General features: G+C 46.6%; 2 protein-coding genes across 7 annotated transcripts in view; one reads left to right on the plus strand and one right to left on the minus strand.

The window, feature by feature from the left end:
* Window positions 1-13,513, minus strand: part of ZFYVE21 (zinc finger FYVE-type containing 21) — a 30,355-nt gene extending 16,842 nt beyond the window's left edge. For both annotated transcript variants that reach the window (XM_077266712.1, XM_077266704.1), the window contains exon 1: window positions 13,184-13,513. In XM_077266712.1, coding sequence (XP_077122827.1) covers window positions 13,184-13,498 — 315 coding nt within the window. In that variant the 5' untranslated portion in view covers window positions 13,499-13,513. The remainder of the gene's footprint in view (window positions 1-13,183) is intronic.
* A 58-nt stretch (window positions 13,514-13,571) lies between these two features.
* On the plus strand, window positions 13,572-25,754 carry XRCC3 (X-ray repair cross complementing 3). 5 transcript variants are annotated; one of them, XM_077266695.1, is made up of 8 exons: window positions 13,572-13,593; window positions 18,036-18,106; window positions 18,462-18,602; window positions 19,165-19,377; window positions 19,449-19,603; window positions 23,802-24,014; window positions 24,920-24,966; window positions 25,310-25,754. In XM_077266695.1, the coding sequence occupies exons 2-8, from the start codon at window positions 18,052-18,054 to the stop codon at window positions 25,524-25,526; spliced, it is 1,041 nt and encodes a 346-aa protein (XP_077122810.1). In that variant the 5' UTR covers window positions 13,572-13,593; window positions 18,036-18,051; the 3' UTR covers window positions 25,527-25,754. The 5 variants fall into 5 exon arrangements, with proteins under 5 accessions (XP_077122810.1, XP_077122784.1, XP_077122793.1 ...); XM_077266669.1 differs by lacking the exon at window positions 13,572-13,593 and adding an exon at window positions 13,653-13,782; XM_077266678.1 differs by lacking the exon at window positions 13,572-13,593 and adding an exon at window positions 13,742-13,787.
* Window positions 25,755-26,104: the final 350 nt, after the last annotated feature.

Genomic DNA, 26,104 nt, shown 5'->3' on the forward strand with positions numbered 1-26,104 from the left:
CTTACTACGCATGTCTGCCGGCTCACCTGTCCCGCCTCCGGAAGTCCCTCGTCCACTGCAGTTCTCGCGATAACTTATGTTATCGCGAGAACTGCCGTGCACGTGACCGGGACTTATCTCCAGTCACTAGCTGGTTCTCGCAAACAGCTGATCAGTGTATGTAATTGCTGGAAAGTTATCTCCGGACATCATCTACAGGCTCTGCTACATCTGCGACTCCTGGGCGAGCGGGTGTCCGGCCAACAGTCCCTCTATTGTGTGGTAAAGTAAGCCAGAGTAGAAGACGACGAAATGCTCCAGTGACTTCTATTCCTTTCCTATACACGCAGCTTACTACGCATGTCTGCCGGCTCACCTGTCCCGCCACCGGAAGTCCCTCGTCCACTGCAGTTCTCGCGATAACTTATGTTATCGCGAGAACTGCCGTGCACGTGACCGGGACTTATCTCCAGTCACTAGCTGGTTCTCGCAAACAGCTGATCAGTGTATGTAATCGCTGGAAAGTTATCTCCGGACATCATCTACAGGCTCTGCTACATCTGGATGTCAGGCATCCACATGTAGAAGAGCTGGACTCGTCTACACTGTGTGCACATACAACACACAACATACACCATGCGACAACATGCAACGACATGCAACATACAACACATACATACAGTACATAGATTACATACTCACCATCACTTGTCACTTTGATCCCCGAAGCCAGTGTCACCTGTAAAAAATATTAAAATAAACAAACACTATACTCCCTGATCCGCAGAAATCCAATTAAAACGAGTGTCCCACGACGATCTCCCGTGGACAGCAGCAGCTTTAGCTGATGCGACCGCTCTCCAGGGGCTCCAGGAATACAATGAAGGAAGGTATCCTTCCACACTGTATTCTTCCGCCACTGTAAAAAAATAGTCCCTAGTCTCACTTGTGGCCCTGCTGTGTGAGAGTTCCCACGCAACAATGCCATAAAGTGAGACCCTGATCTGAGGTAACCTTAGTGATACACAGCAGGAGCCATTGTCTCCTGTCAGTGTGTCACTGGAGGTCCTATAGAGCAGTGACATCACCCGATGTCACTGTTCTATAGGGGAGATCTTCGTGGGACACTCGTTATTAATTGGACTGCGTCGGACAGGGAGTATACGGTTTATTATGTTACGGTTTTTGCAGGCAATCAAGTATGGTAAGTATGGTTAAATTAAGAATATTAAAATACTTTTTTCAAGCTGTGTCTTTATTTTGTTTTTTAACTCTTTCACTACTCTAGGATTAATAACAGATAGGTGTCTTATTGACGCCTCTCCATTATTAACCCGGCTTAATGTCACCTTACAATAGCAAGGTGACATTAACCTCTTATTACCCCATAACCCACGGCTACACGGGAGTGGGAAGAAAGGGGCTAAGTGCCGGAACTGGCGCATGTTACAGATGCACCATTTCTGGGGTGGCAATAACCATGGCCCCTCTCTAGGCTATGAATATCTGCCCGCCTTTCTGGCTATAAAATATAGGGGGACCCCACGTTTCGGTTTTTTTTTTTTTTTTTTGGGGGGGGGGGGGGGGGGGGGGTGTCCCCCTCTCTTTATAGCCAGTAAAGGCTGATATTCATAGCCTAGAGAGGGGCCATGGGTATTACCCCCTTCCCAGGCTACAAATATTGGCCCCCGGTTTTCCCCCTCTGGCGCAGAAAATTGGGCGGCAGCCCATGCTAATTTTTCCCCATAATTTTTTTTAAATTAAACGTTCATTCATAAACATCAGCCTTGCTATTACATATCTACTAGATGGTGGCCCGATTTTAACGCATCAGGTATTCTAGAATATGTATGTAGTTTATTTACGAAGTGGTGTTTAAATCCCGCTGCAATATCGCTGATTGCTCGCGGCCGGCCTGGCGCGAGCAATCAGCGAAGCGTGGTTTAAATCCCGCGCCAATTCACGGCCGGACTGCACCTGTCGCTGATAGGTCGTGGAAGGCTGGCGCGACCAATTAGTGACGCGGGATTTCCTTTACAAACAGACCCTTAGATGACATATATATTATATCCATCCATCTATGTATATCCACCCATCCATCTATGTCAAAATATATATATATATATATATATATATATATATATATATATATATATATATATATATATATATATATATATATATATATATATATATATATATACAGTGCCTACAAGTAGTATTCAACCCCCTGCAGATTTAGCAGGTTTACACATTTGGAATTAACTTGGCATTGTGACATTTGGACTGTAGATCAGCCTGGAAGTGTGAAATGCACTGCAGCAAAAAAGAATGTTATTTCTTTGTTTATTTTTTTTTTAAATTGGGAAAAGTTTTTTCAGAGGGTCATTTATTATTCAACCCCTCAACCCACCAGAATTCTGTTTGGTTCCCCTAAAGTATTAAGAAGTAGTTCAGGCACAAAGAACAATGAGCTTCACATGTTTGGATTAATTATCTCTTTTTCCAGCCTTTTCTGACTATTTAAGACCCTCCCCAAACTTGTGAACAGCACTCACACATGGTCAACATGGGAAAGACAAAGGAGCATTCCAAGGCCATCAGAGACAAGATCGTGGAGGGTCACAAGGCTGGCAAGGGGTACAAAACCCTTTCCAAGGAGTTGGGCCTACCTGTCTCCACTGTTGGGAGCATCATCCGGAAGTGGAAGGCTTATGGAACTACTGTTAGCCTTCCACGGCCTGGACAGCCTTTGAAAGTTTCCTCCCGTGCCGAGGCCAGGCTTGTCCGAAGAGTCAAGGCTAACCCAAGGACAACAAGGAAGGAGCTCCGGGAAGATCTCATGGCAGTGGGACATTGGTTTCAGTCAATACCATAAGTAACGTACTCCACCGCAATGGTCTCCGTTCCAGACGAGCCCGTAAGGTACCTTTACTTTCAAAGCGTCATGTCAAGGCTCGTCTACAGTTTGCTCATGATCACTTGGAGGACTCTGAGACTGACTGGTTCAAGGTTCTCTGGTCTGATGAGACCAAGATCGAGATCTTTGGTGCCAACCACACACGTGACGTTTGGAGACTGGATGGCACTGCATACGACCCCAAGAATACCATCCCTACAGTCAAGCATGGTGGTGGCAGCATCATGCTGTGGGGCTGTTTCTCAGCCAAGGGGCCTGGCCATCTGGTCCGCATCCATGGGAAGATGGATAGCACGGCCTACCTGGAGATTTTGGCCAAGAACCTCCGCTCCTCCATCAAGGATCTTAAGATGGGTCGTCATTTCATCTTCCAACAAGACAACGACACAAAGCACACAGCCAAGAAAACCAAGGCCTGGTTCAAGAGGCAAAAAATCAAGGTGTTGCAGTGGCCTAGTCAGTCTCCTGACCTTAACCCAATTGAAAACTTGTGGAAGGAGCTCAAGATTAAAATCCACATGAGACACCCAAAGAACCTAGATAACTTGGAGAAGATCTGCATGGAGGAGTGGGCCAAGATAACTCCAGAGACCTGTGCCGGCCTGATCAGGTCTTATAAAAGACGATTATTAGCTGTAATTGCAAACAAAGGTTATTCCACAAAATATTAAACCTAGGGGTTGAATAATAATTGACCCACACTTTTATGTTTAAAATTTATAAAAATTTAACTGAGCAACAAAACTTTTTGGTCTGTAAGATTTATGCATCTGTTAATAAATCCTGCTCTTGTTTGAAGTTTGAAGGCTCTAACTTATTTGCATCTTATTAAACCTGCTAAATCTGCAGGGGGTTGAATACTACTTGTAGGCACTGTATATATATATATATATATATATATATATATATATATATATATATATATATATATATATATATATATATATATATATATATATATATATATATACACACACATATACATATATACATACAGTTAGGTCCATATATATTTGGACAGAGACAACATTTTTCTAATTTTGATTATAGACATTACCGCAATGAATTTTAAACAAAACAATTCAGATGCAGTTGAAGTTCAGACTTTCAGCTTTCATTTGAGGGTATCCACATTAAAATTGGATGAAGATTTTAGGATTCAGCTCCTTAACATGTGCCACCCTGTTTTTAAAGGGACCAAAAGTAATTGGACAGATTCAATAATTTTAAATAAAATGTTCATTTTTAGTACTTGGTTGAAAACCCTTTGTTGGCAATAACTGCCGGAAGTCTTGAACTCATGGACATCACCAGACGCTGTGTTTCCTCCTTTTTGATGCTCTGCCAGGCCTTAACTGCGGTGGTTTTCAGTTGCTGTTTGTTTGTGGGCCTTTCTGTCTGAAGTTTAGTCTTTAACAAGTGAAATGCATGCTCAATTGGGTTGAGATCAGGTGACTGACTTGGCCATTCAAGAATATTCCACTTCTTTGTTTTAATAAACTCCTGGATTGCTTTGGCTTTATGTTTTGGGTCATTGTCCATCTGTAGTATGAAACGACGACCAGTTTGGCTGCATTTGGCTGGATCTGAGCACACAGTATGGCTCTGAATACCTCAGAATTCATTCAGCTGCTTCTGTCCTGTGTCACATCATCAATAAACACTAGTGACCCAGTGCCACTGGCAGCCATGCATGCCCAAGCCATCACACTGCCTCCGCCGTGTTTTACAGATGATGTGGCATGCTTTGGATCATGAGCTGTACCACGCCTTCGTCATACTTTTCTCTTTCCATCATTCTGGTAGAGGTTGATCTTGGTTTCATCTGTCCAAAGAATGTTCTTCCAGAACTGTGCTGGCTTTTTTTAGATGTTTTTTAGCAAAGTCCAGTCTAGCCTTTTTACTCTTGATGCTTATAAGTGGCTGCACCGTGCAGTGAACCCTCTGTATTTACTTTCATGCAGTCTTCTCTTTATGGTAGATTTGGATATTGATATGCCTACCTCCTGGAGAGTGCTGTTCACTTGGTTGGCTGTTGTGAAGGGGTTTCTCTTCACCATGGAGATTATTCTGCGATCATCCACCACTGTTGTCTTCCGTGGGCGCCCAGGTCTTTTTGCATTGATGAGTTCACCAGTGCTTTCTTTCTTTCTCAGGATGTACCAAACTGTAGATTTTGCCACTCCTAATATGGTAGCAATTTCTCGGATGGGTTTTTTCTGTTTTCAGAGCTTAAGGATGGCTTGTTTCACCTGCACGGAGAGCTCCTTTGACCGCATGTTTACTTCACAGCAAAACCTTCCAAATGCAAGCACCACACCTCAAATCAACTCCAGGCCTTTTATCTGCTTAATTGAAAATTACATAACAAAGGGATTGCCCACAACTGTCCATGAAATAGCCTTGGAGTCAATTGTCCAATTACTTTTGGTCCCTTTAAAAATAGGGTGGCACATGTTAAAGAGCTGAAACTCCTAAACCCTTCATCCAATTTTAATGTGGATACCCTCAAATGAAAGCTGAAAGTCTGAACTTCAACTGCATCTGAACTGTTTTGCTTAAAATTCATTGTGGTAATGTCTATAACCAAAATTAGAAAAATGTTGTCTCTGTCCAAATATATATGGACCTAACTGTATATACATATACACACACACACACACACTAGATGGTGGCTCGATTCTAACGCATGGGGTATTCTAGAATATGTATGTATGTATGTATGTATGTATGTATGTATGTACGTACGTACGTACACTATGTTCCAAATTATTATGCAAATTACATTTTTATCGGATTTTCCTGAATGGTCGGTGCAAATGACAGTCAGTCTAATAAAAGTCACCACCCATTAGAGTATACATCGAATTTTATTGAAGAAACCTCCCAATGATAACAGTATAATCTCCAAAATGAATAAAAACTCAAATTGCACTGTTCCAAATTATTAGGCACAGTAGAATTTCTAAACATTTGATATGTTTTAGAGAACTGAAAATGCTCATTTGTGGAATTTGCAGCATTAGGAGGTCACATTCACTGAACAAAAAAAGCTATTTAACGCCAAAACATCCTAACGGGCCAAGTTACATGTTAACATAGGAACCCTTCTTTGATGTCACCTTCACAATTCTTGCATCCATTGAACCTGTGCGTTTTTGGAGAGCTTCTGCTTGTATTTCTTTGCATGAAGTCGGAATAGCCTCCCAGAGCTGCTGTTTTGATGTGAACTGCCTGCCACCCTCATAGATCTTTTGCTTGATGATACTCCAAAGGTTCTCTATAGGGTTGTGGTCAGGGGAAGATGGTGGCCACACCATGAGTTTATCTCTTTTTATGCCCATAGCAGACAATGACTCAGAGGTATTCTTTCCAGCATGAGATGGTGCATTGTCATGCATGAAGATGATTTTGCTCCTGAAGGCACATTTCTGCTTTTTATACCATGGAGGAAAGTTGTCAGTCAGAAACTCTATATACTTTGCAGAGGTCATTTTCACACCTTCAGGAACCTTAAAGGGCCCCACCAGCTGTTTCTCCATGATTCCGGCCCAAAACATGACTTCTCCACCTCCTTGCTGACGTTGCAGCCTTGTTGGGACATGGTGGCCATCCACCAACCATCCATCTGGACCATCCAGGGTTGCTCAACACTTATCAGTAAACAAGACTGTTTGGAAATTAGTCTTCATGTATGTGTGGGCCCACTACAACCATTTCTGCTTGTGAACACTGTTTAAGGGTGGCCGAGTAGTAGGTTTATGCACCACAGCAAGCCTTTGTAGGAGCCTATACCTTGAGGTTCGAGGGACTCCAGAGGCACCAGCAGCTTCAAATATCTGTTTGCTGGTTTGTAAAGGCTTTTTAGCAGCTGCTCTTTTAATCCGATGAACTTGCCTGGCAGAAATCTTCCTCATTATGCCTTTATCAGCACGAACACGTCTGTGCTCAGATACAGCCACAAAACTCTTAACAGTACGATGATTACGCTTAAGTTTTTGGGAAATTTCTAATGTTTTCATCCCTTCACCAAGGCATTGCACTATTTGATGCTTTTCAGCAGCAGAGAGATCATTTTTCTTTCCCATGTTACTTGAAAACTGTGACCTGCTTAATAATGTGGAACATCATTTTTAAGTAGTTTTCCTTTAATTAGAATCACCTGGAAAACCAATTATCACATGGGTTTAAGATTGATTTCAGTGATACATTGAGCCCTGAGACACAATACCAACCACGAGTTTATTTGAAAAACAAAAAAATTTAATCTTTATGACACTTAAATCCAATTTGCATAATAATTTGGAACACTGTATGTATGTATGCATGCATGTATGTATGCATGTATGTATGCATGTATGTAGCGCTGTGAGTGGGTAAATTCTGCGCCAATATCGCTGATTGGTCGCGGCCGGCCGCGCAGTATATAGCACAGCCCAGGCAGTATATAGCACAGCCCAGGCAGTATATAGCACAGCCCAGGCAGTATATAGCACAGCCCAGGCAGTATATAGCACAGCCCAGGCAGTATATAGCACAGCCCAGAAAAAGAATTAAAATAAAAAATAGTTATATACTCACCTTCCGTTGTCCACCAATGCTGACCCGCTCCTCGCGATGCAGCCGGGAGCTTCCGTTACCAGAGATGCATTGCGAAATTTCCCAGATGACTTAGCGGTCTTTGCCAGAGACCGCTAAGTCATCTGTGTAATTTCGCAATGCATCTCTGGGAACGGAAGCTGCTGAGCGCATCGTGAGGAGCGGGAAAGCCGCGGAGGCAACGGAATGTCAGAATAGCATGATATTTTTTTTTTTTATTACTTTTACCATTATATCTTTTTACTATTGATGCTGCATAGCCAACATCAATAGTAAAAAAGATGGTCCGGGATGGGGAGTAGGGAGGGGCCAATTCGCGGCCAGACTGCCGGCCATGACCAATCAGCGACTCGGGATTTCCGTTAGACAGAAAGACAGACAAACAGACGGAAGTACCCCTTGGATGATTATATAGACAGATGGATAATCTATCTATAGATATATTTAAAGATACATAGATATACTAAACATCGGGCTTGGTATTATCTATCATATCTATCGATTATCTATCTATCATCTATTACCTATCTATCGATCTATCTGTTATCTATCATCTGTCTGTGTGTGTAAACATTATTCTTCAATGGAGTATGTAAATGAAGAGGTTGGACAAGAAATGACATCACCCCTTTTTTTTTGGTATATCTTTATTGAGCTTACAAAAACACATAAATCCGCATGAAAAACGCAGGTGACCTACCAGTGACCACAGGTGCAGATTTGGTGCAGATTTTACCTGCGTCAAATTCTGATGCAATCCTGAACGTAGAAACATACCCTTACATGCAGTGACTTCCGAAAGCTGTAATAAATGATCTCTTAGATGTTTTTGACCCTAATGGGATTCTCTGGTTAATAATTAGGAGGTTGTCCAACTTCACTTTCGTCTCTTTTGCATTTAATAAAATTCTTGCTAAGCTTGAGTCATTTTTTTGTATAAATCTACACCAATCTTAAGGTGGACTGTCGGCCCGAAATCTGTTGAATCATGGTTGGATCTAAACTTTTTGGGTGGCTCAAGAAAACATTACTTCATACTCTCAGGGATTTTGACTCTAAGGACAAGCAGCTTCCTTCTAAGAGGTATGGCCCTCATTAGGTGATGCACATATAGACGCTGGACCTATGGGACCTAATCAAGGAGGCCACCATTTTCATAGTAGCTCTGTATGAAATTGAAGGCATGTTGAAGTCCATTTAGGTTCCATATGCTTGTAGCGGTGAGATATAATGGCTCCATATTCCTGAGCCACGATGGAGAGTAAACTATGGCCTCAAGGTGAGGCTTTTGGAGGCCTGACACCATAATAAAGATAATAGGTCATTGTAGGTACAGACATACACAGCACAACTTGTCAACGTCAACACCAGGAAACGCCCTGCATAAACCCAGCAATAAATCAGCTACAATTACACTGCCATGTGTGCACTGCTCTCCACCTGCTTTACAAGCCAAATAACCCGGTGAAAGGCCAGAGAGCTGGTGATGAAGGGCTCTGTGTATTCACTGAGCCTAGCCAAGGAGGCTGTGCTGTGACTAGTAGGGGAAGATCACTAGAAGAGGGGGGTGACAATTTAGAAAAATGTTAACGGTCTTTCCAGAACTTCAACATTCAGGACCTATCAATAGGATGGGTCTTCCTATCAGCCAGGTCACGTACTGCATACGGACATCAATAGATGCAGTAGCGATCCAGAGCCGGGCCGTCTGTGCTCAGTTGGTGGATTATTTTCGCTGTCCAACTCCTGAGGGTTATATAGACATAGATTTCCCCAAAAAGTCTGATGTAAAGTTTCAAAGAAGATATTTGGGAATGTGTTTACTAGAAAGTCCTAACAACTCCTTGGTACATGACCATCTTCATGAGACACAAGAGGTTTAGGCACCAGCAATGCCTCATACGGACATCAGGGGGCGAGCCGTGCCAATGACGTCACGTATCTGAGGTAACCAAACAACATCTAGACAAAGCCCCTAATGGGTTGAATGAGTAAAAGGAACTGCCAAAATTGACAACTTCCCAAGCAACATTTTGGGAGCTTGTATACAGTGATGGGCATCCAGCTGGAAAGGACACAAAGGGTAATGTTGTCAAAAAGAGCAGAGGTATCTGCAGCTGACAGCCTGGAAAAGACCATGTGTACAGGTCACATTGAATGAAACATCAAGTTATTCAGAAACCAGGGGTCAAGCGGTAAACCGATGCACCAGGGATTTTTTTTTTGTCCTACTGGCCCTTTCTTGGGAAAGTTTTGGCAAGTACAAATCACTATTGATATACCAGGAGCGCACCACAAGCCCTGGGCCGCATAGGGACAAGCTCACCAACTGTCCAACTGTTCCCACAAGGACAAGCCGCCCCCCCCCCCAACTGTTCCCACAAGGACAAGCCCCCCCCCCCAACTGTTCCCACAAGGACGAGCCGCCCCCCCCCCCCCAACTGTTCCCACAAGGACGAGCCGCCCCCCCCCCCAACTGTTCCCACAAGGACAAGCCGCCCCCCCCCCAACTGTTCCCACAAGGACAAGCCGCCCCCCCCCCCCCAACTGTTCCCACAAGGACAAGCCGCCCCCCCCCCCCAACTGTTCCCACAAGGACAAGCCGCCCCCCCCCCCCCAACTGTTCCCACAAGGACAAGCCGCCCCCCCCCCCCCAACTGTTCCCACAAGGACAAGCCGCCCCCCCCCAACTGTTCCCACAAGGACAAGCCGCTCCCCCCCCCCAACTGTTCCCACAAGGACAAGCCGCTCCCCCCCCCCCAACTGTTCCCACAAGGACAAGCCGCTCCCCCCCCAACTGTTCCCACAAGGACAAGCCGCTCCCCCCCAACTGTTCCCACAAGGACAAGCCGCCCCCCCCAACTGTTCCCACAAGGACAAGCCGCCCCCCCCCCCAACTGTTCCCACAAGGACAAGCCGCCCCCCCCCCAACTGTTCCCACAAGGACAAGCCGCCCCCCCCCCAACTGTTCCCACAAGGACAAGCCGCCGCCCCCCCAACTGTTCCCACAAGGACAAGCCGCCCCCCCCCCCAACTGTTCCCACAAGGACAAGCCGCCCCCCCCCCCCCAACTGTTCCCACAAGGACAAGCCCCCCCTTCCCCCAACTGCACCCACAAAGACAGGTTCACCAGACCATGTACAGCGACCCCACAAGGATAAGCCCCCCCACAAGGATAAGCCCCCCAGCTGCGAGCGGCATCCCCACAAGCCCCCCAGGCTGTACAAGGATAAGGCCCTTGGCTGTAAAAGGACAAGCACCACAGACAGTGCACGGCAGCCCCACAAGCCCCTCTGTATGTACAGTATAGTATCAAAACTATGAATTAGCACATGTGGAATTATATACTTAACAAAAAAGTGTGAAACAACTGAAAATATGTCTTATATTCTAGGTTCTTCAAAGTAGCCACCTTTTGCTTTGATGACTGCTTTGCACACTCTTGGCATTCTCTTCATGAGCTTCGGCTGGTTTCACATTAGCGTTTTGAGGAGCTGCGGACTTCCTCCGTGAAGCCCTGCCCTCAGCTGCACCTCCGCTGCTAGCTCCGCATACTTCTGCATGCGGCCTGCGTACCCATCTTTAACATTAGGTACGCAGGTCGTGCGGCTGGATGCGGATGCTTCCGCATGCGTCGTTATGATGATGCGGCGACCAGTGTAGTACACAGCTGGTAGCAATTTCTTTTTATCTCCGCATCGTCAAAACGACGCATGCGGAAGCATCCGCATACAGCCGCACGACCTGCGCACCTAATGTTAAAGATAGGTACGCATGCCGAATACAGGCCGCATGCAGAAGTAGGCGGAGCTAGCAGCGGAGGTGCGGCCCAGGGCGGGGCTTCACGGAGTAAGTCCGCAGCCCTCCGCAGCTCCTCAAAACGCTAGTGTGAAACTAGCTTTCAAGAGGTAGTCACCGGGAATGGTTTTCACTTCACAGGTGGGCCCTGTCAGGTTTAATAAGTGGGATTTCTTGCCTTATAATGGGGTTGGGACCATCAGTTGCGTTGTGCAGAAGTCTGGTAAATACACAGCTGATATTCCTACTGAATAGACTGTTAGAATGTGTACTATGGCAAGAAAAAAGCAGCTAAGTAAAGAAAAACGGAGTGGCCATCATTACTTTAAGAAATGAAGGTCAGTCCGAAAAATTGGGAAAAATTTGAAAGTGTCCCCAAGTGCAGTAGCAAAAACCATCAAGCGCTACAAAGAAACTGGCACACATGAGGACCACCCCAGGAAAGGAAGACCAAGAGTCACCTCTGCTTCTGAGGATAAGTTTATCCGAGTCACCAGCCTGAGAAATTGCAGGTTAGCAGCAGCTCAGATTAAAGACCAGGTCAATGCCACACAGAGTTCTAGCAGCAGACACATCTCTACAACAACTGTTAAGAGGAGACTTTGTGCAGCAGGCCTTCATGGTAAAATAGCTGCTAGGAAACCACTGCTAAGGACAGGCAACAAGCAGAAGAGACTTGTTTGGGCTAAAGAACACAAGGAATGGACATTAGTCCAGTGGAAATCTGTGCTTTGGTCTGATGAGTCCAATTTGAGATCTTTGGTTCCAACCACCGTGAAAGGATGGACTCTACATGCCTGGTTCCCACCGTGAAGCATGGAGGAGGTGTGATGGTGTGGGGGTGCTTTGCTGGTGACACTGTTGGAGATTTATTCAAAATTGAAGGCATACTGAACCAGTATGGCTACCACAGCATCTTGCAGCGACATGATATTCCATCCTGTTTGCGTTTAGTTGGACCAACATTTATTTTTCAACAGGACAATGACCCCAAACACACCTCCAGGCTGTGTAAGGGCTATTTGACCAAGAAGGAGAGTGATGGGGTGCTACGCCAGATGACCTGGCCTCCACAGACACCAGACCTGAACCCAATCGAGATGGTTTGGGGTGAGCTGGACCGCAGAGTGAAGGCAAAAGGGCCAACAAGTGCTAAGCATCTCTGGGAACTCCTTCAAGATTGTTGGAAGACCATTCCCGGTGACTACCTCTTGAAGCTCATCAAGAGAATGCCAAGAGTGTGCAAAGCAGTCATCAAAGCAAAAGGTGGCTACTTTGAAGAACCTAGAATATAAGACATAATTTCAGTTGTTTCACACTTTATTGTTGAGTATATAATTCCACATGTGTTAATTCATAGTTTTGATGCCTTCAGTGTGAATGTACAATTTTCATAGTCATGAAAATGCAGAAAAAGCTTTAAATGAGAAGGTGTGTCCAGACTTTTGCTCTGTACTACAAGGGCTGAGTGCAGCAGCCCCACAAGCCCTTCCCCCGGCTGTACACAGTGACCCCACAAACCCCCCGGATGTACAAGGACAAGCCCCCCAGGACCATACGTGACCCCACAAGCTCCCCTGTCCCCGGCCATGCGCAGCTACCCCTCAAGTCCTACCCCGGTGACCCCACAAGCCCCCCTCCACCCACGGGCCATACGCGGCGGCCCCACAGGGTAGTACAGTGTAATACATTCATGCAAGACTGTGGCACTACAAGCCCCAGCACGCCTCGACAACCACTTCCCGTGCATTCTGTGACCTGTAGCTGCACAGCATAACTTGCACTGTGAGGAGCGCCCCGAGCCCCACTGCATGACAGCAGGGACCGAGCCGTGTGGCCTCTGACAGCCGCGCTCGCACCCAATGCACTGCACACGGCCGCAGTCACCTCTCTATCCGGTATCCACTGTGGTTCCTCCAGGCAAAAAGGACTGCCAAGCGCCCGGTTCTCGGGGAGCATGCGGAGCCCGCTGGGGGAGCGGACCAGCTTCTTCCCATCTCGGTCGGTGGACATCTTTACTCCCTGACACCACCGGAGCCCCGCAGCCAATCGGTTCCCAGTTCCTCCATGACTGACAAGTCTCAGGCGACCAATGAGAGCAGTACAGACACCTCTACGTGCTCTCTCATTGGCGTAAACAGGCTTGGAAGACATTAACTCTTTACCATACCTTAAGCGGTGGACCAAACCCTGTCTATTCATAAACGTCTATTGGCTGACCGGCATTAAATTGGTTAACTAAAAGGACCAATCACAGGATCTCAGTTGACAACCTATTGAGACCAATTGGATACACGGTAATGTATCACGTGAAATTGGTTGATAGAAAAAAATAATACTTGCAGCCAATGCGATGGTGAATACTGTGGGGTGCGGCTAATCACGTGACGAGCCATTGTTCTGTGATTGGAGAGATAACTTTGTTTGTCTGTTCCGCCATTGGTGGGCAAGTCCCGCCATTTGCACAAGCGGTGTCCCTTTGCTTGGTAAGGTAATGTGGTACATTCTGATGTTCCTGAGTAGGACAGGGGCTTTATCGACCAATTAAATCACTCCTTTTAACTTTGTAACTTTCTGCACTGAGAAATGAATCTGGATCCTGATTGGATGCGATTTGTTTTTGTTATGTGATTGGTCCTCATTCATCACAACTTCCTATTGTTTGTTTTTCTTCTTTTTGTGTTGTAATATTTTTAAAAACTTTTTATTTTTTTACCTCATTTTTTAGTCCTGGCGGACTTGAGCCTACGATCCCTTTAACTATATAATGCTTTAGTATTGCAGTAAATAGTGAAGATCTCCATATCCTAGGAGTACACCCCCACTGCTCCCGCACTACACTGTACACCTTCACTACACCCACACTTTACGCCCGCACAATACACATAGTGTGCCCTCACTGTACACTCTCACAGTACGCCCGCACAAGTACACCTACACGGTACTCCCTCACTGTACACCTGCACAAGTACTCCCTCGCTGTACTCCCTCGCTGTACTCCCTCACTGTACTCCCTCACAGTACACTCTCACTGTACACCTACACGGTACTCCCTCACTGTACTCCCTCACTGTACTCCCTCACTGTACTCCCTCACTGTACTCCCTCACAGTACTCCCTCACAGTACACTCTCACTGTACACCTACACGGTACTCCCTCACAGTACACCCTCACAGTACACCCTCACAGTACACCCTCACTGTACACTCTCACTGTACACCCACACATTACACCTGTACAGTACACTCTCACTGTACACCTACACAGTACTCCCTCGCTGTACACCTGCACTGTACACCCTCACAGTACACTCTCACTGTACACCCGCACATTACACCCGTACAGTACTCCCTCACTGTACTCCCTCACTGTACTCCCTCACTGTACTCCCTCACAGTACACTCTCACTGTACACCTACACGGTACTCCCTCACAGTACACCCTCACAGTACACCCTCACAGTACACCCTCACTGTACACTCTCACTGTACACCCACACATTACACCTGTACAGTACACTCTCACTGTACACCTACACAGTACTCCCTCGCTGTACACCTGCACTGTACACCCTCACAGTACACTCTCACTGTACACCCGCACATTACACCCGTACAGTACTCCCTCACTGTACTCCCTCACTGTACTCCCTCACAGTACTCCCTCACAGTACACTCTCACTGTACACCTACACGGTACTCCCTCACTGTACTCCCTCACTGTACTCCCTCACTGTACACCCTCACAGTACACTCTCACTGTACACTCACTGTACACCCGCACATTACACCTGTACAGTACACTCTCACTGTACACCTACACGGTACTCCCTCACTGTACACCCGCACAGTACTCCCTCACTGTACACCCTCACTGTACACTCTCACTGTACACCTACACAGTACTCCCTCGCTGTACACCTGCACTGTACACCCTCACAGTACACTCTCACTGTACACCCGCACATTACACCCGTACAGTACTCCCTCACTGTACTCCCTCACTGTACTCCCTCACTGTACTCCCTCACAGTACTCCCTCACAGTACACTCTCACTGTACACCTACACGGTACTCCCTCACTGTACTCCCTCACAGTACTCCCTCACAGTACACTCTCACTGTACACTCTCACTGTACACTCTCACTGTACACTCTCACTGTACACCTGTACAGTACACTCTCACTGTACACCTACACGGTACTCCCTCACTGTCCACCCGCACAGTACTCCCTCACTGTACTCCCTCACTGTACTCCCTCACTGTACTCCCTCACAGTACTCCCTCACTGTACACCCGCACAGTGCACCCTCACTGTACACCTACACAGTACTCTCACTGTACACTCTCACTGTACACCCGCACAGTACTCCCTCACTGTACTCCCTCACTGTACACCCGCACAGTACACTCACTGTACACCTGCACAGTACTCCCTCACTGTACACTCACAGTACACCCTCACAGTACACTCTCACTGTACACCTACACAGTACTCCCTCACTGTACACCCTCACTGTACACCCTCACTGTACACCCGTACAGTACACTCTCACTGTACACCTACACAGTACTCCCTCACTGTACACCCGCACAGTACACTCACTGTACACCTACACAGTACTCTCTCACTGTACACTCTCACTGTACACTCTCACTGTACACCCGCACAGTACTCCCTCACTGTACTCCCTCACTGTACACCCGCACAGTACACTCACTGTACACCTGCACAGTACTCCCTCACTGTACACTCACAGTACACCCTCACAGTACACCTACACAGTACTCCCTCACTGTACACCCTCACTGTACACTTACACAGTACTCCCTCACTGTACACTCTCACTGTACACCTACACAGTACTCCCTCACTGTACACCCTCACTGTACACCCGCACTGTACACCCTCACTGTACACCCGCACAGTACACTCTCGCTGTACACCCGCACAGTACACTCTCGCTGTACACCCGCACAGTACACTCTCGCTGTACACCCGCACAGTACACTCTCGCTGTACACCCGCACAGTACACTCTCGCTGTACACCCGCACAGTACACTCTCGCTGTACACCCGCACAGTACACTCTCGCTGTACACCCGCACAGTACACTCTCGCTGTACACCCGCACAGTACACTCTCGCTGTACACCCGCACAGTACACTCTCGCTGTACACCCGCACAGTACACTCTCGCTGTACACCCGCACAGTACACTCTCGCTGTACACCCGCACAGTACACTCTCGCTGTACACCCGCACAGTACACTCTCGCTGTACACCCGCACAGTACACTCTCGCTGTACACCCGCACAGTACACTCTCGCTGTACACCCGCACAGTACACTCTCGCTGTACACCCGCACAGTACACTCTCGCTGTACACCCGCACAGTACACTCTCGCTGTACACCCGCACAGTACACTCTCGCTGTACACCCGCACAGTACACTCTCGCTGTACACCCGCACAGTACACTCTCGCTGTACACCCGCACAGTACACTCTCGCTGTACACCCGCACAGTACACTCTCGCTGTACACCCGCACAGTACACTCTCGCTGTACACCCGCACAGTACACTCTCGCTGTACACCCGCACAGTACACTCTCGCTGTACACCCGCACAGTACACTCTCGCTGTACACCCGCACAGTACACTCTCGCTGTACACCCGCACAGTACACTCTCGCTGTACACCCGCACAGTACACTCTCGCTGTACACCCGCACAGTACACTCTCGCTGTACACCCGCACAGTACACTCTCGCTGTACACCCGCACAGTACACTCTCGCTGTACACCCGCACAGTACACTCTCGCTGTACACCCGCACAGTACACTCTCGCTGTACACCCGCACAGTACACTCTCGCTGTACACCCGCACAGTACACTCTCGCTGTACACCCGCACAGTACACTCTCGCTGTACACCCGCACAGTACACTCTCGCTGTACACCCGCACAGTACACTCTCGCTGTACACCCGCACAGTACACTCTCGCTGTACACCCGCACAGTACACTCTCGCTGTACACCCGCACAGTACACTCTCGCTGTACACCCGCACAGTACACTCTCGCTGTACACCCGCACAGTACACTCTCGCTGTACACCCGCACAGTACACTCTCGCTGTACACCCGCACAGTACACTCTCGCTGTACACCCGCACAGTACACTCTCGCTGTACACCCGCACAGTACACTCTCGCTGTACACCCGCACAGTACACTCTCGCTGTACACCCGCACAGTACACTCTCGCTGTACACCCGCACAGTACACTCTCGCTGTACACCTACACTGTACTCCCTCACTGTACACCTGCACAGTACACCCACACTTGCTTCAGGACCTCAAAGTGAATCTTAGAGAAGGAAAGGAGTTAAAATGCCATGGAGAAATGAAACCTGCACTGTGATTGGTTGCTCTGCATTTTGATAACTAGGGTACGAAAATCTAAAAATCTATTTTTAATCTAAATACATTTATTTTAGGCTAACAATCATTTCTGGAGGAATTCACTGTGGATTTTAGCTGTCTACTATGAAAGTGGTAAAATCGGCACCAGGCATTGACTCTGCAGATTTTACAATCCAAACCTCGGCTGCGGCTGTACTCGGCAGCAATAACTAATGCACAGCCATGCGGAGGCGCAGGTCTCGCTGGGGGTGCGGGGCTATGGTAGATACCGGATATTTGGGCACTATCACATTCCCCTATTGTGTTTTCACAGTGCCTTTCTTGGGGTCATGGACTGGGAACATTTGGATTTGGATCCTCAAGTCGCCGCAGCTCTTCATCAGGGTAGGAGCTTTATTTCACATATGGACACATAGTAACTTGACCGCCTTTCACGGTCCATATTTGGCCCGACCCCAGCTCTCCTTCCTTCTGCCTCTGGGACTGTCAGTTCAGGTCATGAGATCCTTGTTCAAGCTGGGAACTGTAAGATACAGTTGTGTGAATGCACGCTTAGGCAGGACTATTTATACATTTCATCCCCCCTCCAAAAACAAATAACTTCATAAGTGAAGAAAAGTCCTTTAACCAAACTTTTATAGTCGCCCTCACCTGGGTGCAGTGACACAGACCCTGTGATTCGTTGCTTGATACTTTTATAAACCTAATTAATTTAGCTTTTTTTTTTTTTTCTTTACAGCAAATCTAAAATCCGTCGGAGACATTTTGACTTACTCCGTTGTGGATCTGCAGAGGATCACTCATCTGTCCATTCCAGATATCCAGGACTTACAGAAAGCAGCGGCTGTTACTTTGGAAAAGGATAAAAAGACAATTACAGGTGAAAGCTCTAAACTGCAGTGCATCTAAAGTACAACTGTCTGATCCAAGGTTCGTGCTGTCCCCCATACTTTACACTGCAACTGTTTTTGGTCAGATTGGATCAGGAAGTTTACAAAGAGATACTTTCCGGTAAAGCTTCAGTGATAGAAGTCGTGCACGATCTCAGCGTTCTTCGAGTCTACGTGTCACGCATCTCACAGATGTCCGAGTACGAGCCGCTAGATCCGGACTGGTTGCGGGTGTCCTGACCCAAATTCACAGCCTCATCGGAATATATGTGGCTGCTGGGTTGTGGGTCAGGAGACCCATGACCTTAGGAGACCCCTGTCTGACGCATGAAATTGGCCTTTACCCGGTGTATCAGTTTTTTTATCCAGAGTGACACAAATATACTGAGTGAATAGAGTCGTAGGCCACGTTCACACTAGCAGTATGTGGTCAGTATTTTACATCAGTATTTGTAAGCCAATTCCAGGAGTGGAACAATTAGAGGAAAAGTATAATAGAAACACTTGTTTGATGTGATGATCACTTACTAATCCTCTTCCTACGACTCCCAGCATTGCAGTTATACAAGGACACAGCCACTTTCCCTTCCCAGCACCAGAGGCTGAGCCTCGGCTGCAGCCTCCTGAATCGCTTCCTTCGAGGGGGGATCCCGATAGTCGGCATAACAGAACTCGCTGGGGAGAGCTCCGCAGGGAAGACCCAGATAGCTCTACAGCTGTGTCTGTCCGTGCAGTACTCTGCAGACTACGGCGGTCTTGGAGCAGGTACCTATAGAACAGATCTTATATAGGGGCCCCTCTCTGCGCTCTGTGTATAACACATATGTAATGTTCAGGGGCTGTGTACATCTGCACCGAAGACGCCTTTCCAAGCAAGAGATTGCAGCAGTTGATTAAATCCCAGCACAAGCTGAGGTCGGACGTCCCGACTGACGTCATCCGCAACATCCGCTTTGGAGACGGCATCTATATCGAGCACACGGCGGATATAGTAAGTGGCACCTTGGATCTTCTGAGGGGGTTTGTGCTCCACAGTGACCACAGGCAGGATGTCTGTCCACCATATTGGCTCATACTTTCCTGTGCGTACCAGATGGAAACCTGCCAGGCAGAGGCCAAAAGAAGCCATTTTTGACCTCTGTTTGGTGAATAGGGGCCTGTGGGAACTGTAGAAAGTGAACACCAGGAAAAATACCCAACGTATACAGTGGCTTGCAAAAGTATTTACACCCCCTTACCCTTGGCTTTTTACCTATATTGTTACATTACAATCTGTGTTTAAATATTTTTCTAATCCAATTCGTTTGTGATTCATCAGCACTAAATAATCTTAAATTTGTGACGTAAGAAATATATGGGCATAAATTAAATTTATGGGCTCAAATAACTAAAAATTGGCATGTGCATATGTATTCACTACTTTTGCCACAGAGGCTGCATCACCGTTCAGCAAGAGGCATCACTAACCAAGCACCACCATGAAGACCAAGGAGATCTCCAGACAACACCATGTAGACCAAGGAGATCTCTAAACGCCATGAAGACCAAAGAAATCTCCAGACAACACCATGAAGACTAAGGAGATCTTCAAACAACACCATGAAGACCAAGTCCAAACAAGTCAGGGACAATGTTGTTGAGAAGTACAAATCAGGGTTGGGTTATACAAAAAATAATCCAATCCCTGACGATCCCCTGCAGCACCATCAAGTCCATTATCATCAAATGGAAAGAACATGGTATCACAAGAAAACTGCAAAGAGTGGGCCACCCACCAAAACTCTCAAACCGAGCGAAGAGGGCATTAATCAGAGAGGCAGCACAGAGACCAAATGTAAGCCTTAAAGAGCTGCAGAGTTCCCAAGCAGAGACTGGAGTATCTGACCATACAACCACAATTAGCTATACACCCCATAGAGGTAACCTTAATAGAAGAGTGAGCAGATGAAAGACATGTGAGAGACTCCCCAAATGTAGGGAGGAAGGTGCTGTGGGCAGAGACCAAAATTGAACTTTTTGGCCACCAAGGTAAACGCTATGTCTGGTGCCAAACCAACAAAGCTTATCTCCCCAAGAACACCATCCCCACAGTGAAACATGATGGTGGCAGCATCATTCTGTGGGGATGTTTTTCGGGTGTCAGGACATGGAAAATAGTCCAAGTAGAGGGGAAGATGGATGATGCAAAATCCAGGGATATTCTTGGGCAAATCCTGTTTGTCAGTGATTTGAGACTGGAACGGAGGTTCACCTTTCAACAAGACGATGACCCACAGCCTACTGCAAAAGCAACAATCGAATGGTTTAAGGAGAAATGTGTAAATGTTTTGGAGTGGCCTAGTAAAAGCCCAGACCTTGATTCAATTGAAAATCTGTGGTCAGATGTGAAGATTGCTGTTCACCTGAGGAAACCATCTAACTTGGAAGTAGCTGGAGCAGTTTGGCCTTGAGGAATGGGCAAATATCACAGTGGCAAGATGTGGAAAGCTCATAGAGACTTATTCAAAGTGACTTGCAGCTGTTAATGGCGCAAAAAGAGTTTCCACAAATCACTGACTTTAGGGGGATGTATAGTTATGCTCACTGAAGTTTTCAGTTATTTTGTCCTATTAATTGTTTGCTTCACAATAAAAAGAAAACCAAATGTTCACAGTTGTAGGTACCGTATATACTCGAGTATAAGCCGAGATTTTCAGCCCAAATTTTTGGGCTGAAAGTGCCCCTCTCGGCTTATACTCGAGTCATGGTCGGCAGTGGGGGTCGGCGGGTGAGGGGGAGAGAGGACAGTCGCATACCTGTTCCCGGCGCTCCTAACGCTGTCCCATGGTCTCCCTCGCTGCAGCTCTTCCTCTATTCAGCGGTCATGTGGTACCGCTCATTAAAGTAATGAATATGGACTCCACTGCCATAGGGGCGGAGCCGCATATTCATTACTGTAATGAGCGATACAGGTGACCGCTCATTACAGGAAGAAGCTGCTGTACCATGGGACAGGCAGGGACAGCGTCAGGAGCGCTGGGATCAGGTGAGTATTTCATATTCAACTGTCCGCGTTCCATTCGCCGGGCGCCGCTCCGTCTTCCGCGTCCTCTTGCAGTGGCTGTGCAGGTCAGAGGGCGCGATGACGTATTAGTGTGCTCGCCACCCTCTGCCTGAACAGTCAGTGCGGAGAGACGGGACGCTGAGGAGCAGCGGGCAGCGATGAGAGGTGAGTGTGTGATTTTTAATTTTTTTTTTTATTGCAGCAGCAGCAGCATTACATGTGGCACAATGCTATATGGAGCGTCTATGGGGCCATAAAGAACTGCATGGAGCATTATATGGGGCATCTATGGGGCCATAACTGTATGGAGCATTATATGGGGGCCATAACTGCATGGAGCATTATATGGGGCCATAACTGTATGGAGCATTATATGGGGCCATAACTGCATGGAGCATTATATGGGGCATTATATGGGGCCATAACTGCAAGGAGCATTATATGGGGCCATAAATGTATGGAGCATTATATGGGGCCATAACTGCATGGAGCATCATATGGGGCATCTATGGGGCCATAACTGTATGGAGCATTATATGGGGCATCTATGGGGCCATAACTGCATGGAGCATTATATGGGGCATCTATGGGGCCATAACTGCATGGAGCATTATATGGGGCATCTATGGGGCCATAACTGCATGGAGCATTGTATGGGGCATCTATGGGGCCATAACCGCATGGAGCATTATATGGGGCATCTATGGGGCTATAACTGCATGGAGCATTATATGGGGCATCTATGGGGCCATAACTGCATGGAGCATTATATGGGGCATCTATGGGGCCATAACTGCATGGAGCATTGTATGGGGCATCTATGGGGCCATAACCGCATGGAGCATTATATGGGGCATCTATGGGGCTATAACTGCATGGAGCATTATATGGGGCATCTATGGGGCCATAACTGCATGGAGCATCATATGGGGCATCTATGGGGCCATAACTGTATGGAGCATTATATGGGGCATCTATGGGGCCATAACTGCATGGAGCATTATATGGGGCATCTATGGGGCCATAACTGCATGGAGCATTATATGGAGCATCTATGGGGCCATAACCGCATGGAGCATTGTATGGGGCATCTATGGGGCCATAACCGCATGGAGCATTATATGGGGCATCTATGGGGCTATAACTGCATGGAGCATTATATGGGGCATCTATGGGGCCATAAAGAACTGCATGGAGCATTATATGGGGCTCCTGATTCAATATGGATATTCAAAAACACTTAACCTACTGATGTCTCAATTAATTTTACTTTTATTGGTATCTATTTTTATTTTTGACATATACCGCTAGCTGCTGCATTTCCCACCCTAGGCTTATACTCGAGTCAATAAGTTTTCCCAGTTTTTTGTTGCAAAATTAGGGGGGTCGGCTTATACTCGGGTCGGCTTATACTCGAGTATATACGGTATGTTCTTTACATGAACTGATGCAAATCCTCAAAAAACTGAAATTCCAGGTTATGACTTAGCAAAACATGAAAAATTCCTAGGGAGTGAATACTTTCACAAGCCACTATATTTTCGGCTAGGTGCTAAAATGGACTCAAGGGGTTCTGCAACTTTCTTATATGCTTAAAGGGGATATCCAGGGCTTTATAGAAAAAAAAAAAAGTACCTAAGCGCTAACAGACAGGTAATTGCAACTTACCAGCCTGTTGTGCATGGCACCGTTCTTCCCCGGCACAAAGCGATCACAGATGCTCCCGTCGAGGATTCAGAGCCTTTACTAACGTCATGTCTACAGAGCGGAGGCTTCTTTTCCGGTCCGCTCTGTGGACAGGGTGGGACCTCTGGGGTCATTCTGATTGACAGCAGGATCTCCGCTGCCTAACTGGGGGAGCCGGCCGTCAATCAGAATGACCTTGGAAGTCCGGCCCCGTCGCGTCAGCAGAGGCAGCGGAATCCCTGGCAGGAGCGGTCTGTGATCGCATTGTGCCAGAAAAGAAAGGCGCCGAGCACAACAGGCAGGTAAGTTGTAGTTACCTGCCTGTTAGTGTTTAGGCACGTTTTGTTTTTCCATACAGTCCCATTTTTTGTGATTGGTTCCAATAAGAGCGCTCCGATTTTTCTTAGCAAAACTTTTAAGAAATCTTCCTCAATTCACTTGTTTCTTCTTTGTCTTTTAGGACATTCTTACTGACTGCATCACTAAAAAGCTTCCCATCCTGCTCCGCCGTGGTCAGGTCCGCCTGATCGTCATAGATTCCATCGCTGCCTTGTTCCGTTGTGAATTTACAGCCAAAGATGCCGCCCTTAAAGCAAAACATCTGCAGTCGCTCGGTGCCAAACTCCATCATCTGAGCAGCAGCTTCACGGCCCCTGTATTCTGCATCAATCAGGTGTGACAATGGCTCCCCATCTCACCAGGACGGGACCGAGCAGCTCATTTTATTTTATTTTTTTCTCTTTTAATCAAAATAATTGTAGCCGGTTTCTCATTGATTCGCGGGGCTTAATTTTTTTAGGTTATATTTTTGGCAATATCAGTACGGAAAGCCAAAAAAGGAAATACGTTTTTTTCCACATTTTTTTTTTTAAAGTGCACAAACCTACTCAAATCCGTTCCAAATCGCATTCCTCTTTCAATTATTTTTATATATCTTGCGTATATTTTTTTTTTTTCAGAGGATGAGACTGGTGGAGGATTTTTTTTTTTCTTTGTTTTTATTGCTTTTTCTTACTTCACACATTGTGTTTCCCCCAAAAAGTTGACATTTCAACATCACAATTTTTTTTTAATAGCCGTTTTCCCCTGTAACCTGGACTCGGGTACAGTAGAATTTCAGCCTTCTGCCCTTACTGGTGACCTGGCAGCTCCTGCTCCCTCTCGACCTTCAGGAAACACATTGCAGGGACGGGAGAAGGAGGAAGTGCGGTTCCTATAAGCAATGCTCTTTCAGTGTGTGTATATGGCAATGAGGAAGGCAGAGGTGGTATTAAACCATTTCTGCCTTCTCTATGAAGAGTCCAGCCACCTCTGTGCAGCTGCTGACTTTGTGATGATGTTCTCAAACGTCCTTGCGGCCGGCGTCTCAGTACGGCCTTAATCAGTCCATATTTCGGATCAGCTGTTGTCTTACTGAACCTAATCAAACTATAGCCCCGGAATGCAGACTGTTATAGAAGTTTTCCTTTTAATACATGACCATTGGTGGTCTAGTCCCGATCTAGGTATGGTCCAGTAGAACTGGGGGTAGTCATGGGCCTTATTTCATATAATAAAATCTCTACTCCTGTTCACCAGGTGACGGACACCATGAAGGAGATGGACTCAGTGCTGAGTAATTTGGGGTAAGACTTCCTACATACGTCAGTGCCGTGGTGTTTGATTTGGGGGCACTGTGGTGCATGCACGATCACCTGCTCCATTTGTTTCCTCCTGGCCGTGCAGCATTGAGAGGATTGGGGATGCCGTTGGTCCCCCCCCCCCCCATACTGGTGATTAATTGTATCCCGATTTAACAATTTCATTTCCATGAGTAATCGGTGATGAATTTGTATAATCTGCATGGTGACCATGGCCGCAACGTTGATCAAGTGGCCAAAGATTTCTATATGCCGATGTCACGTTGCAGAATGTCACAAGTGAATGGGATTGCAGTTCAGACCATTTATTTTTTATTTTTTTGTACAGGCTACAGGATAAAAAAGTCCAGCCGGCACTGGGCATCTCCTGGTCCAACCAGCTATTGATGAGGCTTATGGTCTCCCGGACACAGATGACGGCGCCTCCACCCCATACAGGAGGGATTTTACGGAATATGGAAGTTGTTTTTGCACCTCATATTCCGCCCTCCACTTGTTACTACACAGTAGACCTGGAAGGAGTCAAGGGAATTGATGTTTCGTGAACGGTTCACACTCTGACCTGGTAAAGAAAGTGTAAAAAGAGAAAATCCCATGAAATGGGGCTTATGTCCCCAACAATCAACCTCACCCCCCTTATATCTCTGGCTGTAGATGCTGAAGGACAATAATATTAGGAGAGATAATGCAGCATTTAGATTTGGCCTCCTACCAGCTGCACTTTTTCCCCATATATGCACTTTGTTTTGTAATAAATACTTACATAACTTTAATCCAGTTGTTTTTTTCATTAATCCAAGACAACAATCAAAGTTACAAAAAAAAATTTAAATTATGTATTCTTTTTAATAAAATCTGTTATTTGAGGAAAATCTATAAAAAAAATTTCTTGGCGTAAATGCCACTGTTCTCCTGAATCCGGAGTTGTTTTTCTTCTGATCCTGTGTCTTTCCATTCCAGAGATATGACCTTTTCTTCCCTGTATAGAAATGTAGTTTTGTTAACCAACTGGGCGTGAGCCACAAGTTAAGGACCACACCCACTTGTACAACAAGACTAGATTTATATACAAGGAAGAGGAGGCCGTATCTCAGGAAAGGAGAGGCGCAGAAATAAAAGAAAA

The sequence above is a fragment of the Ranitomeya variabilis genome, chromosome 1 (assembly GCF_051348905.1).
Source record: "Ranitomeya variabilis isolate aRanVar5 chromosome 1, aRanVar5.hap1, whole genome shotgun sequence".
Lineage (NCBI taxonomy): Eukaryota > Metazoa > Chordata > Amphibia > Anura > Dendrobatidae > Ranitomeya > Ranitomeya variabilis.